This window comes from Myotis lucifugus, unplaced genomic scaffold, assembly GCF_000147115.1.
Source record: "Myotis lucifugus unplaced genomic scaffold, Myoluc2.0 scaffold_20, whole genome shotgun sequence".
Lineage (NCBI taxonomy): Eukaryota > Metazoa > Chordata > Mammalia > Chiroptera > Vespertilionidae > Myotis > Myotis lucifugus.
In genome coordinates this window covers 599858-618520 of record NW_005871068.1, presented here as the reverse complement: position 1 = coordinate 618520, position 18663 = coordinate 599858, and the positions used below count along the sequence as shown (strand labels likewise).

Genomic DNA, 18663 nt, shown 5'->3' with positions numbered 1-18663 from the left:
AGCTGATCAATGATTCTCTCTCATCATTGATGTTTCTCTCTCTTCCTCTCTGAAATAAATAAAAATATATTTTTTAAAAATGAGTCCAGCAACAAAAACAAAAAAAAAAGAAAAACAAACAAGCAAAAAAATGAGCCCAGCAGTGGTTGAGCATAGACCCATGAACCAAGAGATCCTCAGTTTGATGCAGCAGGCTCAATCCTTGGTGGGGTGTGCAGGAGGCAGCCAAACGATGTCTCTCTCTCATCCATGTTTCTATCTCTCTCCCTTCCTCTCTCTCTAAAATTAATAAAAACATTTAAAAATAAAAATAAAAATAAATGGGCAGAGGACCTAAACCAGTGATGGCAAACCTATGACACGCGTGTCAGTGGTGACACGCGAACTCATTTTTTTGGTTGATTTTTCTTTGTTAAATGGCATTTAAATATATAAAATAAATATCAAAAATATAAATCTTTGTTTTACTATGGTTGCAAATATCAAAAAATTTCTATATGTCACATGGCACCAGAGTTAAATTAGGGTTTTTCAAAATGCTGACACGCCAAGCTCAAAAGGTTCGCCATCACTGTCCTAAACAGACCCTTTTCCCAAGAAGATATACGAAGGCCAACAGATATATGAAACGGTGCTCAACATCACTAGCTATTAGGGAAATGCAAGTCAAAACTATGAGATACCACCCCACACCTATTAGAATGGCTATTTATCAACAAGACAAATAATAAGTGTTGGAGAGGTTGTGGAAAAAAGGGAACTGTCATTCATTCACTGCTGGTGTGAATGTAAACAGCCACTATGGAAAACAGTATGGAGGTTCGTCAAAAAATTAATAGATACCATATGACCCAGCAATCCCTCTTCTGGGTATCTACCCAAAAAAGTTGAAAACATTTATTTGCATAGATACGTGCACCCTTCTGTTCACTGCAGCACTATTCACAGTGGCCAAGACATGGAAACAACCAAAGTGTCCTTTGATAATGATTGGATAAATAAGATGTGGTACATATATAATAAGGAATACTACTCAGCCATAAGAAAGGATGAACTACTGCCATTTGCCACATGGATTGAGATTATGCTAAGCGAAATAAGTCAGACACAAAAAGAGCTAAGAACCATATGATCTCACTCATATGTAGGATATAAAACAGTACCATGGCTACCAGTACTGTGGTTACGAGGGAAGGGGGTGAGGGGTAATAAAAAGTAAAGCAAGCCACATATATGGTTATGGAAGATGATCTGACTTTGGGTGGTGGGTACACAATGCAATATGCATCATAGAAATCTACACTTTGAAACCCAGTCACCCCAATAAATTTAATAAAAAATTTAAATATTGTAATAATTTACAATTCTATTTATTTATGCACCAAGACTTTTAAATCTGGTTTCAACTTTATACTTACAGCCCATCTCAATTCAGACTAGCTCCATTTCAAATGCTTGATGGCCACGTTAGTTAGTGGCTACCATTTGCTACTGGTAGCAAATGGTAGCCACCTTAGTTAGTGGCTACCATTTGCTACCATAGAAAAAGGTCTTGTATTATAATTTAAATATTCTTTTCCGAACAACCCTAAGAAATTAGGCCTACTTTGATCATCAACTTAAGCTCAGTAACTTCTCTTACATTCTGGGTTGGCAGGATAGCTGCTTAAATACAGCCTAACAAGAGTTTTATTTTTAGGAAAGTCTAAAGTCCTTCAGTACAGATTTTGGATAATGTAAATCATTTTATATGCACGGACCCCTATTACCTCAGTTACAGAAAGTACAGTTAGTATTTTGTCATATCAATGCCCATCCATTTGAGAAACTTATCTGTTTCTAGAAGAATATTTCACCCCATCACAGTCATAAAAAATGACCTGAGTCTGAATATAGGTATCTATTTGCCTTTGGATCTGTAATGTTCTCTGCTCTCAATCTTCAGATGAAGTTCCTGAAACCTACTTGTTTTCCAAGACTTTTAAAGGAGACTGACACACCCCTCGACTAGATGTCCACAGAGAAAATCCTAAAAGAACCAAGGGTGGAATAGCAGAACAACTCCTTGAAACCGAGTTGAAGGTACAGCCTCCAAAAGCTTTGAGGCCTTTGCATTCCCCAGGCAGATATGCTGAATAAGGTATTTTTGCTCAAGGAATAGGGGTCTTTTGAGCCAGGGGCTGTTACTGAAATTAAAATTCCATCCTGATCACCTCACACACTTGACCAGAGACTACAGAGGTTTGAAAAATCCCTTTTATTTTGTCACACATGCAACATGAAGAAATCATGTGGCTTTGCTTTTTTTCTAAACAACAAAATCACTGTTTAAAGAAGCAGTGGTCTGTATTGCTTATGACATGCTAAGCACTATGCCAAGTATGTGCAGAGGAAGCACCTAGGAAATCCTGTGAGGATGCACAGTCTGATTCTATAGTCCAGATATGAGGACTGAGATTCTGCATTTCTGAGAAGCTTCGAGATGCTACAGGTGCTGCTGGTCCTTGAACCTCAGGTTGAGTAGCAAGGCTTTATGTGTATGTACTAATGCAATCTTCTCTACTATATCAGGAAATCTTTGCTATTATTACCCCTACTTTAAAGATGAAGAAACTGAAGCACAAGAGACTATTCTGCCCAAGCTCACAACCACTGGGAAGTGGAAGAGCCCAATCCTGGATCTAAGTAAGGACTCTACTGTGTAACCTCCTCACTTTGCAAGTTCAAATGCAAGAAAATAGAACAAATATTTCATTTTACCATTAAACCTAAAACACAAACGAAACTATTTAAGACGATATTCATGACAAGGTTTTACTATTCCTAATTAAAATTTTTATTAAACATTTGAGAATTTATATGATTTCATTCCACACAGTTACCCCCACCCTCCAATATTCAATTTCAAAAGGTTGCTAGAAGCATACGGTCAAATGTTCATAATTTTTGCTACCCTTTTCAAATAACTGGAGAATGGACCATGTACCCAGAGTGTGTGTGTATGTGTATGTGTGGGGGAGGGATAGTCAATGTGAAGAAGGGTTGGTGGAGGATGCAAATTAGAATATGAGAAGTCAGAATTCTAAATCCTTGCTACTAAGTATTTATTTGAAGTATAGGCTGGTAGCCTGGGAAACAACATTTGCAGCGCTTGGGAACTGGTTGGAAACACAGAACCTTAGGCCCCGCCCCATACCGGATGAATCAGAATGTGCATTTTAACCGGAACCCCAGATGACCGTGTGTACTTTGAAGTTTTAGACGTAAAACACAACTTGATTTAGATTCACTCCCCTACCAGAGTCTCTAGAGCAGCAGTTCTCAACAGGGGTCGCCTAAGACCATCGGAAAACACATATATAATTACATATTGTTTTTGTGATTAATCACTATGCTTTAATTATGTTTAATCTGTAACAATGAAATTGGGGGTCACCACAACATGAGGAACTGTATTAAAGGGTCGCGGCATTAGGAAGGTTGAGAACCACTGCTCTAGAGGGTCCTGGCCTCAAAGACAATGGGGGGTAACAATACCTTTCCTATGCGGACATTTCATTTTTAACCCTGGGGCACTGCCGCTGATTAAGGCATGCCCCGCCCTCCCAGGACCACTACCATCGCCTCCAGGGCTGGACCCAAAGGCTGCGGGGCACTGCCCCGCAATGCGACTGCGGCTGCTGCGCAGATCACCACACCCCTCCCGCGCGCGGCCCGCCAAAATGTACTCCACGGGCCCCGGCACCACGCGGAAGGCCGCACGTGGACACCCGCCACACGGCTTCCAGACCGGGAAACGCGAGGTAGAAGAGAAAAAGCCTCGGGCCATGCGCCCCAGTGCTGGGTACCGCGGGCTTGGGCAGTGGATCGGAGGCCCTCACCTTCAGCACCAAATCGGTCAGGTAGACGGCAGTCCAGCCGCCCACCACCACCACCACCAGCGACACCGGAATCATGGCAGCGACGGAGGCAGCGGAGGATAGGCGAGCCCCCGGCGTCCTCCTCCCTGCGACCGTGCAATGAACCGGACGCGCGATGCCTACAACCACACCATCTGCACAGGAACAAGCCCGGCCACCGGCTCCTTTCTCGCGATGGCGCCGTTTCCCACCGGCCTTTTCCGGTAAAACACGGACCGACGCATGCGCGCCGGAAAAGGGAGGCGGGGGCTTATTTTCGTGGGACACTGGCGCGCTGACGTCCCGGCATCTGTTCAGAGGCGGCTGCCGGCCCTCTAGCGATTTCTTAGGCTTTGTCCCTCCCTGCTGTCTGCTCATGCTCTCTGGTTCCAGTTTAGGGTTTCCTGTTGCTTTTTAGTTTGGGGTTACCTGAAGTAATAATCGTCCCCACCTCCCAGACCTTGTTATAGGTATCCAGATTTAAGTTAATACTTTTATTTGTTCTTTTTATTGAAGTGTCATTTACATTTAGTGAAATAATACAGAAGTTAACTGTCCATTTCATTGTTTTAATAAGTTTTATTTGTGTAGCCTAATAAAAATAAAGAACATCTACATCTCAGGAATTTCCTTCCTGGTCAATCCCCTCCTCCCTTCTTTAAGTAAATAGAATCATACAATAGGCACTCTTGTGTCTGGCTTATTTTGCTCAAAATACAGGGTGGGGCAAAAGTAGGTTTACAGTTGTTTGTATGAAAAAATAAAACAATTGCCCTAGCTGGTTTGGCTCAGTGGATAGTGTCAGCCTGTGGACTGAAGGGTCCCGGGTTCAATTCCCCGTCAGGGCACATGCCTGGGTTGTGGGCTCAATACCCAGTGTGGGGCGTGAAGGAGGCAGCCAATCAGTGATTTTCTCTCATCACTGATGTTTCTATCTATCTCTCCCTCTCCCTTCCTCTCTGAAATCAATAAAAATATATTTTAAAAATAAGTAAAGTAATTAATAAATAGCAATACAAGAATAAACCATGTTTCACATATTCGCAACTGCAAGCCTACTTTTGTCAAACCCTGTATTTGAGAGCTGTAGCAGAGGAGAATTTGAGACCCCAAAATATGCCTTTTTGGCATATTATTTTAAACTGGTTATTAAAAACAGACTTAAGAAAAGCTCTGAAAACCAACTAGAAGTTACCCGTTTGTAAGAGATATTTACATTTATAAAGGAATCTTTATTTGCAAAGGTGTGGCCCTCTCTGTACCAGGAAGAGTAGGAGGAACACTTTATCAATGGAAAAGGCAAACACCTTAATCCTGCATAACACCTTATCCTTGTTTACTGTGCTTTTCTTGGTCACCTCCCATACTGGCCTCCTCCCAAACCCCAATATCCTTTGTCTTCAGCTGGAGATAATACTAAAGGTGGTGGCTTTAGCCATTTTGGAGATCTACTCAGTTTTCCTGAGTTTACAGGTTATTAAACTTTTAAAAATCCTCACCCAAGAATATGTTTTTATTGATTTTTAGAGAGAGAGGGAGGGAAAGAGAAACTTCAGCGTGAGAAAGAGACATTGATTGGTTTTCTCCCATACATACCCTGACTGGGGATCGAACCCAAAACCTAGGTATCTGCCTTGCCAGGGAATGGAATCCAACACCTTTGGGTGCATGGGATGATGCTCCAACCAGGGCAGGTTTTTTGTTGTTGTTGTTGTTGTTTTAAATCCCACAGGAACTGTTGTTAAGCCCTGTCACTATAGGTCCTAAATTTGGCATTAGAAAAAAAAAATCTCATCCCACTATTTCATATTTATTCCTATTACTGTCCATTTAAAATTTCTTTTTAAAGTTATGTAGCTTAGAGCAATTGAATCAGAATCTCAGCATGGGACCCAAGCATTAGTATTTTTTTAAGCTCCTTAGGTCATTCCACTGTGCAGCCAAGACAGAACCACTGAACTAGATGATCTCTAATGGGAAGGAAAACTAATATTTATGGAGTGTTTTCCTGCATTCTCTTAATGTTCAAGCCTTTAGAAGTTATTTGTTCTACCTTTTCTGGAAAAGCATCATCAATAAAAATACTAATACCTGCCCTGGCCAGGTTGCTCAGTTGATTGGAGCATTGACCATATAGCAAAAGGTTGCAGGTTTTATGCCCAGAGGGCTCACTCTTTCTCTCTCTCAAAAAACAAAAACAAAAAACAACCACCAAAAAACCAAAAAACTAATACTTAGACCCAAATATCAAGGACATAATACTGTCTTAAGAACAAGTATCCCAAATAGAAATGCACCTCCAAAGCATCCTCTACAGGAAAAATAAAGTGTAATACTAGACCTATATTACAGATATTGCTACTAGTTTGCCTCACTGTCCATACTTTTCCTAAAATTTTAATAATTTAGCATCTTAACTCTCTATCTTGAGAGACCTTATGATTCAGCTCCTTGTATACATGTGTGTGTATGTGTTACTATAAAATGTTTTAAATTATTTTAGACATAGCTGGGTGTAAATTATAAGAGTTTATAATCGAGCATCCTAGTTTTCCAGATACAGGTGTCCCAAAAGTCTTATTGCAGTTTTAGGTTTTGATAATTTCAGAAGTATAAATGAAACATACTTACAAAAAAAGCATCACCTGAATGTTTACTTCAATTGCTTCTACACTTACTCATTTTGTGAAGTTTGAATAATTTTATATTTCAGAATTTTTACCTCCCCTAATAGAGGATGGCAAATATTAACTGAAAAAAAGTAATTGAAATACGTTTACTGTTCAAAAAATGTTAAGATCAGATAAGCATGAAGGAAATTGAAATAATTTTACTTTCAAATGATGTTTTGTGTAAGTTTGTAGAATTTGTACTTCTGACGTTATTAAAACCTAAAACTGCATTAAGACTACTGGTGCACAATTGTATTTGAGCTGACCTTTGCTCTTATATAACTCCCTGGGAGAAGAATATTAACTTAAGAATGGAAATGTCTTCCCTTTTGTTAGCCTGAAGCCTTGTCTGGACCACTTGCTGGGACAAGTACCAGCTGCTGTGTAGCTATCTGATTACCCAAGATATGAAGTAAATAAGTTGATTGTGTTTTTCTGTTGCAAACCTAAAAATTTGCTTATTCAACTGACTTGGTGTTCTCATCAGGGACCCAGCAGTCAAAACAAAACATTGAATTGAATCCTGCTGGTTTCTGGAATTTATCAGTAGTGGAAGCCAGCTGGTGGCAGCAGAAGAGACAAGATAGAGGATGCAAGATGGCAGTAAAAAAAATATGCCTAAATTCCAGAAGATAAAGGTATTCTTCCTTAGAATAAATTTGTGACCTAATTACAAATCATTTCAGGTTTCTGTCAAGTAACTTTCAAGTAAAGGGTACATAACCAAGCTTTTATTCATATTATTTTGTTTAACACATTAAGCACCCAGCCTGTTTTGTCTTCCGGATGGAAAGTATAATGTCAGTCATCGGTGAGTGACTGGGCGCTTAATCTGTTAATATTTTTTAGAGGGGCACCAAATATACATTTTGGCTGAATACAAAATAGTTGCATGTTAAAGTCAATATTTGCATGAAGCAGACTATCACCATCTATATATATATATATATATATATATATATATAAAACCCTAATATGCAAATAGTCCGAATGGTGGAACAACTGAACAACTGGTCACTATGATGTGAGCTGACCACCAGGGGCACACGTGGAACATGGCGGGCGTCAGCAGCAGGAGGCAGAGCGCGAAACATGGCGGGCGTCGGCCATGGCAGGATGGTGGAGCAGGTGAGCAGGGGCGCCAGACCAAGGTGGGGTGCCGGTCACTGTCATCAGGGTGAGCCTCTGGTGGTTACTGAAAATTCTTTGCTCCCACGCACCATGGTCCCGTCTGGCGCTCGCACCCGCTTGGCAGTGCCCAGCACTGGTCCCAATCGCTCAGCACTGTCAGCGGGTGCTAGTGGTGGCTGCCCGCCCCAAATTCCCTGAAGGGCTTTCCCCCACCTCCCCCTGCTTCTGAAGGGCGATCAGGGCAGCAGCCACTGCTCACAACTGCTGATGGCACAGGCCCAGCTTGCATCCACTTATGGTGTCAGCCCAAATCACTTTGTGCTATCAGCGGATGCGCCGAGCGGCAGTGGTGAGAGCAGGGCTGCTGGCAGACAGGGGACCAGAGGCTGTGGCATGAGGGGCCGGGTGGGGCACAGAGGATGGGCCGAGACCCGCCCCTGTGCCCACTGCAGCCTCACGGCCCACAGTTCCTTTCAAGGTGCACGAATTCATGCACTGGGCCCCTAGGTTTTTTTTTTATTTTAATAATTTTTATTTCTTAAAGTATTACAAAGAATATTACATATGTCTCCTTTTTTCCCCCCTTGACATTCCCCTGGCCCCTACCCACCGCCTCTCCCCCGCCCCGTGTCTTGTGTCCATTGGTTAATCTTATATGCATGCATATAAGTCCTTCAGTTGATCTCTTAATCCCCCCCCCAAACCCTCCCCACGCTTCCCACTGTAGTTTGACATTCTGTTCAATGTTGCTCTGCCTCTGTATCTACCCCTGTTCATCAGTCTATACTGGTCCCCTTTATTTGTCCCAAACTCACTGGAGTAGTCTCAACCTCACCAGGGCCGTCAGAGCCTCACCAGGGCCGTTACAGCCTCACCGAGGCCGTCCTGGCCTCACCGGGGCAGTTTCAACCTCACCGGGGCTGTCCCGAACTCACCGGGGCCATTTCAACCTCACCGGGACCGTCCCTACCGCACGGGGGCCGTTTCAACCTCACCGGGGCCGTCCCGACCTCACCGGGGCAGTTTCAACCTCACCGGGGCCATCCTGACCTCACTGGGGCCGTTTCAACCTCACCAGGGCCGTCCCTACCACCCGGGGTCGTTTCAACCTCACCGGGGTCGTCCCTACCACACTGGGGCTGTTTCAACCTCACTGGGATCGTCCCTACCTCACGGGGGCCATTTCAACCTCACCAGGGCCGTCCCTACCTCACGGGGGCCTTTTCAACCTCACCGGGGCTGTCCCTACCTCACGGGGAGGGCCCCTAGTTTTATAATAAACTTCTAAGATACCAGAATCACCATGAAATATTAAAATTAGATATTACTAATTTTAAAACTATTATTACAATGTTACTATTAAAATGTTAATATTCAGATTTTAAAGTTTGACATTCCATTCAGGAATATTTATTTCTCATCAATGTAAGCTTGCTTCTTGGGGTCATTATACTCCACATTTATGACACCAAATTACTAGTACACAAGTCAGGATAAGCTAGGCATTGTTTGGGTAAATCCTAGAATCCCAGTGGCTTAAAAAAACAAAAGATTTATTTTTGTTTGTGCTATGTATCTATCATGGGCTGGCAGACTAATGGAAACTCCACCATTTTCTCATGCTCACACCTCAAAATGAGGCTCAGGGTTCATTCACTGCAGCAGACAAAGAGAGGACTAGGGTGTTTACCACTGGCAGCAAAATGTTATGGCCTAGATATTCACAGGTTACTTTCACAAACCCAAAGTAGTCAAAATACCTGTGCCCAACTTTAAGGTCAGAATGAATGTAATCCTCTGCACACCTAAGAACAGAGAAGAATATACCTGGAAATAAACAGTAGTGTTATCTACCAAATAAAAAATGCTCTCTTTTGAAGGGGTTCAGAACAGGCCTCCCAAGACGAGCATGTGGATTATTTTGAGCTGAAGGCAATCAAGCAAGACCCTGTATGTTCTCCTTTAAAGAATTTAAATTAGAGCCCTTGCCCATAGTAAGAGTTATTACCAGAAATAACTTTTATGACCAGGGAAAACTTCTAATTACCGAACATCTGCTCTTCTTATCTATCTGCAAGTAACCCTTCTCCCCTCTGAAGCCTTAGAGCAGTGGTTCTCAACCTTCCTAATGCCACGACCCTTTAATACAGTTCCTCATGTTGTGGTGACCCCCAACCATAAAATTATTTTCGTTGCTACTTCATAACTGTAATTTTGCTACTGTTATGAATCATAATGTAAATATCTGATATGCAGGATGTATTTAGGCGACCCCTGTGAAAGGGTCGTTCGACCCCCAAAGAGGTCGCGACCCACAGGTTGAGAACCACTGCCTTAGAGCGTCTTACCTCATCCTTAGCTCAGGATGCCATATATACCTCATTTTCCCTTTCTGTCCCTGAAACTCTCATGTATGTGGGGTCTCCGAGTTGCTGATATGTGTAGGCTTCCTATACATACATATGTAATTAAATTTGGTTATTTTCTCTTGTTAATCTGTCTCATGATGATTATTAGACCCGACAGAAGAACCTAGAAGGATAGAGGAAAATTTCTTCCTCCCCCACACTTTTACCTATGGAGGTCACAGTAGCAGTTAGCGTTTGGTTAGTGCTGCCATTATACTACTATTGTTGATGCTGCCACAAAATTATTAAGCTTTCCTTTCTCTTTAATAGGAACAAATTAAAGTAAACATTGATCTCCATTTCAGTTGCTGATGATGGCACAGTTTGGTTGAATCAGTCCTTCAAATAGAAGCTTCTAGTACTCATTGAAGAAAATATTTTCTGAAAATGTTGTCCTCACATATTTTTTATTCCTAATAGATTTATGTTTGCCTGAAATTGCTGTTTTACACATTCACATGAATAAAATTTGTCCTTAAACCTTGGATCTAAAAATGTGGCTTTCAAGAAACCAACCATCTTAGTTTTCCCATCTGTGTATCAGTTTCATTTCATGTGCATCGTATTAGCATCTTCTTGGAGTAGAATAAGATAATCTTTCAAGCAGCTATCACATAAGAAATGCTCGCACTCTGAGAGCATGGTTTTGGTTACTTCTTCCTCGGGTTCCAGCGAGCAAAGTACTTTATTTGCAAAGAGTTTTAATAAGTTAAGACATATTGTTTTCATCTAAAAAACTTATTATTTTAGTTTTGTTCAAGATGACTTTTAAGCATGTAGTGGATGCTATTCCATCTTTTTGTTGTTGTTGTTAATCCTCACTCGATATGTTTTTCCATTGATTTTTAGAGAGAGTGGAATGGAGGGAGGAAAGGGAGGAGAGAGAGAGAGAGAGAGAGAGAGAGAGAGAGAGAGAGAGAGAGAGAAACATCAATGTGTAAGACAATTGGTTGTCTCCTGCATGCATCCTAACCAGGACTGGGGATCAAACCTGCAACCCAGGTACATGACCTTGACTAGGAATTAAAGCCATGAATCTTTGGTGCATGGGCCGATGCTCTAACCATTTAACTTACCAGCCAGGGCTACTATTCCATCTTGTTTAAACATCTTGTTGAATATATTACAAGGCAATTCTAAAATCTTTGGACATCATGTATTTTTGTCTGACTGAAGTATGATGAAGTGGCTCACTATCTTTCTGCTGAGATTATAATTGCTTTCTGACTACAGTAATGAAGGGTGTATGAACAAAACATTGCATCCTTATTATTCCCAAATCACTCTTAGCCTTTGTCATATTTGTTTTGTTATCAATAACAATTGACATGTTTAAAAACTGATTTTCCAGTCTATAAATAGTTCTTCATTCAGAATGTATTATGTTATAGCCGTGTGAGGCATCAACAGTCTCTCAACAATTAAACAGAAGCAGAGCCTAGTTAATTTACACCACCATCAGATTTAAATGACTTGTAGTTGTTTCTGCATATCCAAATGTTTGACATCCAAGATAAAGTATCACATTTAGTAATATACTTTTCAGTACACAGCAGAATACAATTTAAGAAGTGTTTTCATAACACATTTTCTAGAAGGAACTTAACTAGGATTTATAGCTCCAGCATATATGAAAACTCATCTTCAACTACTAAAAATAGTTCACAGTCTATGGTAGAAGTTGTAAAATTATGGTCTGAGGATTAAACCCAGCCCTCTGGTTATTTTGTAAATAAGGAATATTACAACACAGCTAGGCTCTTCTGTTTGCACTATCTATAGAAGCTTTGCACCACGACAACAGAATTGAGTAGTTGTGAGAGAGATCTAATGGCCTACAGAGCTTAAAATATTAACTATCTGGCTCTTAAAAGAAAAAGCATGCTAACTTGTGGTATGTAGTAATGTCATCAATAAGATTTTTATCTAAATTTTAGCTTTCCTAGATTATATATCCTATCTAATAATAGACAAACGTGGTAATTGACCATACCTTTGCTATGCCTCCCATTGGCTAATCAGCGCGATATGCAAATTAACCGCCAACAAAGATGGCGGCTAATTTGCATACTGCAGGAAGGGCGGGTCAGCGCCATCCCACCTGCCCTGCCACCATCCAGGCAAGCGTGGGGGCCATGAGGGGTGACCAGGCCAACAGGGATGGCAGTTGAGGGTGACCAGGCCAGCAGGGGGGGCAGTTAGGGGTGATCAGGCTGGCAGAGGGGGGGCAGTTGGGGGCAACCTGGCCCGGGGGGGGCAGTAAGAGGCAACCAGGCGGGGGGGGGGGGCAGTTAGGAGCGACCAGGCCGGCAGGAAAGAAGCAGTTGGGGGTGGCCTGGCCGGCACACAGAGGCAGTGAGGGGCAATCAGGCTGGCAGGGGGCGGGCAGTTAGGGGCGACCAGGCAGGCAGGCAGGTGAGCAATTAGGAGCCAGTGGTCCAGGATTGTGAGAGGGATGTCCAACTGCCGGTTTAGGCCCCTGGGATCGGGCCTAAACGGGCAGTTGGACATCCCACAAGGGGTCCCAGATTGGAGAGGGTGCAGGCTGGGCTGAGGAACCCCGCCCCCATGCATGAATTTCATGCACCGGGCCTCTAGTCAGATTATAAAAGTCTCTCTCTCTCCTCACTTGCTTGCTCTGATGAATCAAGCTATTATGTTGTGAGCTATTATGTTGTGAGCTGCCCTGTCTAGAGGCCCATGTGGCAAGGAACCAACAGTATCCCTTGGCCAAGAGCTGATGAGGAACTGAGGCCCTTAGACCAGTGGTTCCCAAACTTATTTGGCCTACCGCCCCCTTTCCAGAAAAAAATATTACTCAGCGCCCCCTGGAAATTAATTTTTTAAAAATTTTAATAGCAATTAAACAGAAAGATGTATGTATTAATGTTTCTACCTTTTTCGTAAAATATAGTAAAGAAAGGTGTAAATTAGAAACATTGAAGTTTGAAATTATGAAACTATTTATTGAACTCAGAATAGAAAGGTAATACAAAAAAAGTTAAAACAAATGCACCTGTGGCCATCATCGCCCCCCTGGATTGCTGCAGCGCCCACCAGGGGGCGGTAGCGCCCACTTTGGGAATCACTGCCTTAGACCAATAGAGTGAAGAAACTGAATCCTACCCGCAACCACATGAGTGAGCTTGGAAGAAGATCCTTTTCCAACTTGAGCCTTGAGATAAGTACTGCCCAACTTGACCACTACCTTGTGAGAGACCCTGAACCAGACAACCCAGTTAGCTGGCTAAGCTGTCTGTGCCCAGGTTCCTGACCCACAGAAACAATGAGATTATAAATGTTGGGGTGATTTGTTATTCAGTAGTAGATAACTAATATACCAACCATGGGTGGTAATAGTCCCATTCTATTCTGTGCAGGTTGAGTCAAATTTGTGTTACTATTTCCCATTATGGTTGTCACTCTTTTTTTAAAAAAAATATATATTTTATTGATTTTTTACAGAGAGGAAGGGAGGGGGTTAGAGAGTCAGAAACATTGATGAGAAAGAAACACTGATCAGCTGCCTCCTGCACACTCCTCACTGGGGATGTGCCCGCAACCAAGGTACATGCCCTTGACCAGAATTGAACCTGGGACCCTTGAGTCCGCAGGCTGATGCTCTATCCACGGGGCCAAACCGGTTAGAGCATGGTTGTCACTCTTTAAGAGGATACTGGGACAAGCCAGAAAATACCCAAAGGAAGATTATTGGGAATGGGGTAAGAGGTAAAAAATATGTAATATAAGGAACAGGTAAAATGAATTGTGTGTGTTCTACTTGAAAAATTGATCTATGGTGATTTTTCAAATTTTTTATTTTTATTTTTATTTTATTTTTTTTTTAATATATTTTATTGATTTTTTACAGAGAGGAAGGGAGAGAGATAGAGAGTTAGAAACATCGATGAGAGAGAAACATCGATCAGCTGCCTCCTGCACATCTCCCACTGGAGATGTGCCCGCAACCCAGGTACATGCCCTTGACCGGAATCGAACCTGGGACCTTTGAGTCCGCAGGCCGACGTTCTATCCACTGAGCCAAACCGGTTTCGGCTGATTTTTCAAATTTAAAAAAAAAGATGATGGAAAAGAAGTCTGTTATAATAGCAATAGAATTTACCAAGACTTATAGGCTTTAAACCAACTAGAGGCAAATTCATAATCAGGAATTTTCATGGAAGATATTTTTTTCTCCTCCATCTATAGCCAAAGCCAAGAGAGGCAAGTTTTATGAAGGTCACACTCTGGGGGTGTTTGGTCTGTTTTAGTTCACTCATTGAAGGTATAGTTTCCAAGTTTCTGGGCTTTGTCTTCTGTTCCTACTGAGGCCCATTAAAATAGGTAAAGCCAGCAGATGACATCAGGGCAGTACCAGCTTGAGAGCTCACTCACCTCTCTGGATCTATGTTTTGTCATCCTGCATTTTTTTAATTTTTAAAATATTTTTATTGATTTCAGAGAGGAAGGGAGAGGGAGCAAGAGATAGAAACATCAATGATGAGAGAAAATCATTGATCGGCTGCATCCTGCATGCCCCACACTGGGGATGGAGCCCGAAACCCGGGCATGTGCCCTGACCACGAATTGAACTGTGACCTCCTGGTTCATAGGTCGATGCTCAACCACTGAGCCATGCTGGCCAGGCTCATCCTGCATTTTGAAAAACCCCTGATAATCCCCTTACTTTGTACTACCTCAAATATGTATTTATAAAATTTTTAAAATACTTTATCCATTATTTTATGTATTTTTGTCTAGAAATCCCCCCCCCCAGGATGTGTAATATGCCATATTGCTGGAAATGGAAGTCTCTAAGGACCTGTTTTTTTAAACTGCGGAAATTATATATAACATAAAAATTACCATTTTAAAGTATACAATTCAGTGGTACTAAGTACATTCCCAGTGGTATGTAACCATCACCACTATTTCCAGAACCTTTTCATCATCCCAAACAGAAACTGTGAATCCATTAAATAATAACTGCCTATTCTCCCCTGACCCCAGACTCTGGTAACTTTCATGGGCCTCTTCTAACGGATGTTACTGTAGATCTTTGAGAGTATATCTGTGGAACCCCAGATATTTTCAGACCCCAGGTTGAGAAAAATGGTCAAAGACTATAAATTTAACATTGGGGACTTATTTCAGGGAAGTGCTATTGATTACCTCTGTGCTCTGGGCCCATGACCAGTTCCTTTTAAAGTTGACATGTGCTGCCAATATTCATATTTTAGGAAACTGCAATTTGGCTCTTCTGCCATTCTCTAGAAGCTATGCTGCTTCCCAATTTTATTTTTACCATCTTCAGCACAAAAACATGCTGCATGGAATTCCTGGTAAAGGCTAGTAGAGATTGCTAAGAAGAGAAAGACAAAAGTTTATTGCATTCTAGGTGAGGAATCAGTTGTCTGTGCTGCTACTCACTGACATTAAAAAGAAATAACTACTCAGTGGCATATTTTCCCTAGGAACGTTCAATTAACTTCATAACTGAGGGTGAGTGAGAGGACAAGATACATTACTGCCTGAGCATCCTTGGGTGAGGAATAAAACATAAATAATAAATAAATAAATAAATAAAACACATCATGGTTCATGAAATATGGATTTCTGGTTCAATTTGGGACACGTACACACTGTTTAGATATGATAATGAGGATTGTCAAAATAAAATAACTAAGAAGAAAATTCTGTTATGTCTTTTAGTTGTATTTTTGAAGTGGTTGTGCGAGGCAGCAATCTCAGGTGTTTACCTATGCTGCCATCTTGGTTTCTCCAGAAGAAAATTCTGCATTTATTTTCTAATATTTTTGATAACCCCAAATGTTAATTTTTAAATTTTAATTTTTATTACTTTTACACAAAACATAAATTGTGTCAACAATAATTCTGATTGTGATTTGAAAAATATAGTTTGTACCTTCTATACAAATTCTGTACAATAGGCTGTATAATATTCACAGTGGACATTTTATCCATCTGGATTTAATGGGTTTTGGAGAGAACTGCAAACTTGATAGCAGCTGTACTTGGTACTTGAAAGTTTTCATCTACTTAATTTAGTTATCTTATCAGTGACATAATTATAAATTGCTGAATTATTATCCAGTCAGCTATAAAACTGCCAAAGGTCAAAATCTCTGATACCAGTTTTCTGCATATTGCCAGGCCAAAAAAATGATGTGAAAGTTTTAAAATGTTTTCAGAGCCCAGCAAAATTGTGGCCAAGGGAAGTTTTCATGCAGGAAACATGATGCAAACATAGATTTTTTTCTTACACTTTCAGAAAATGGAATTGTTCATTATATAATAATACATAATTCCAACAAACTTTTCTGCATTCAATTAGCTATACTAGTAAAAAGAACTAACCATCAAAATGCAATCATCTGTAGCAAAGGCATTTTATCTTTATAAAATGCCAATAAAGATCTCACTTCTTTTTAAAAATAGGCAAAGATTAATTTCCTGCAAAATATAAAGTCTCCTTGCATGATATAATGATCCAGGCTTATTTTCTGTTCCAGTGGATAAGTGGATACATACATCAGCATCACTTGTGGGGTGGGGGGAGGGCAGGGGCTATCTTCAAAATGACCCTGGTCCCTGCCCTTGGCTGGATGCAAGGCTGAGATGCTCTGAGGCTGGAATGTAGACATGCCCATGTTTATATGCTCCCTAGGCTTTGCTAGGACTTCTGTTCAGGCCATATAGCAGTGTGGATAACCTACACGCCCTTCCGCTATAGAACACCTAAAAGTGCTGGATAAAATAAGGCGAGCATTGTTTAAACCCCCTAATTAGGATAGTAAGGGAAACACATCAGGGCCAACATCAGAGAAGCACCTACTGTTCCACATGGTAAGCAGTTGATAAAACATTGTTTCCCCTGGAGGAGGAAGAGAGTACTCCAATCTTTGTAACCAAGTCCTCCTATCTCTGGGCTTGGGTTTTAACTGCTTTGGGAGGGTCCGGAGAAAAGGCTCTGGGTAGAGAGAAGATGGGGACTTGGAACTAAGAACCTTGTATAAACTTGGGACCCTGATTGGGCTACAGTGGAGTAGAAAGCAAAGCCATCCAACCAGCTGAGGTAAAACAAAACAAAACAAAACAAAAAAAAACAAAACAAAACAAACCAATATATATCTATATCTCCATTGGAATGAATAACCACCACCTTTTCTCAGGTGGTGTTCAGTCTGAATTTACATTACCTAGGTAGCCTGGCAGTCCCGAGCTGATAAATTAGTGTAAGAAATGGTCCCAGGCTGGGACACTTGCCAGGCTCCTGGCAAAAGTAACTGCAGGATTCTCTTGAGGAACGCACTTTCAAACCAGACCAAACTGGTTGCAGCAGGCAGTGGGGGTAACTTAAATAGAACCCAGGTGCTCCTGAAGGGCAGAGTGGCTGAAGACAGGGTGGAATGCCAGACTGCAAGCAATCACCCTGCTCCCTGCAGACCCTCATAGCTGATGGAGACTGCCTTCTCCAAGTGCTGCTTCTTTCTATGGTTCAAAGTACCTGACCCAAGAATTTGCTCAGTGAGATGTAGTCAACAGGTGACTATTTCACCATCCTGTCCCTAGCACATGATACAGTTGGTGCCTTGCATAAGGACTTGCATATTGGGAGTACTTTTCACTGCTTCCCTTGAACTTTGGAATTGACCTAGATTATGGGCTGGCCTTCAGCCATTACCTGTAGATATCATGAGGCCAAGTGGCCAGTACCTCCATGGGAATATGAGTTCATAGACCAAAAGAATGAGACATCTGAGAGGACAGATACTTCAAAAGAAAAATGGAAACCATGTACCAATTGCAGTAGAAATACTAACAAACCATCCAACCAAGTATTCTATATAATAAAAGCCTAATATGCAAATTGACTGAACAGCGGAACGACGGGGGCAGACACTCAATGCAGGAGCTGCCCCAGCCCACAGGCCCCAGACCAGCCAAGGTGGGTGCCAGGGGGGTCTCCAATTGCCTTGTTGGTCGCCCTACAGATTGGCCGTGATCACTGGTCAGGCCTAGGGACCCTACCTATGCATGAATTTCGTGCACTGGGCCTCTAGTTTTAAATAAATAGGGAAGGACTTCCCCATTAAGTTAGGAAATAGAAAGCTGGAAGACTGTCCTTCTCACCCTCCCAGTTGATTCTGAAGTAACTGCCCATTGAAAACTGTTTCAATAACTGGGATAGCAGTAAACGTGTGGGTAAATGTCCACAGGCTAAGTGTGACAAGAATGGTGATTTACGGTGATATTTTTTACATGCTTGTGCGTACATTTTATTCAGTGCTGTGTAATATTTTGAAAAGCTGCTTAGCTGATTAGGGTTAGTTGGAGGAGATGTAAAAGTGAATACACCACTGGCAAAATGATTAATTACTTTGTGGTTCATTGGAAGACCGAAGATTGTTCAAATAGACAGTTGTGAAATTTCCCCAATTAGAATCAGTGTGCCAGCATTGTGGTACTACAACCAGCTTTATGAGAAGAGCCAACCAAATTTATTATTATTATTATTTTTTAAAATATATT

At 41.5% G+C, this 18663-nt stretch overlaps 1 protein-coding gene across 3 annotated transcripts in view; it reads right to left on the bottom strand.

The window, feature by feature from the left end:
* MBTPS2 (membrane bound transcription factor peptidase, site 2) overlaps nucleotides 1–4503 on the bottom strand; it is a 101087-nt gene extending 96584 nt beyond the window's left edge. For 2 of the 3 annotated variants that reach the window (XR_002828454.1, XR_002828455.1), the window contains exon 1: nucleotides 3882–4503. Coding sequence is in view for 1 of the 3 variants with exons in the window: in XM_006085616.3 (XP_006085678.2) it covers nucleotides 3882–4277 (396 nt within the window). In the remaining 2 variants the exon portion in view is untranslated. The remainder of the gene's footprint in view (nucleotides 1–3881) is intronic. The other variant, XM_006085616.3, reaches the window with a different exon arrangement.
* Between the last annotated feature and the right edge of the window lie 14160 nt (nucleotides 4504–18663).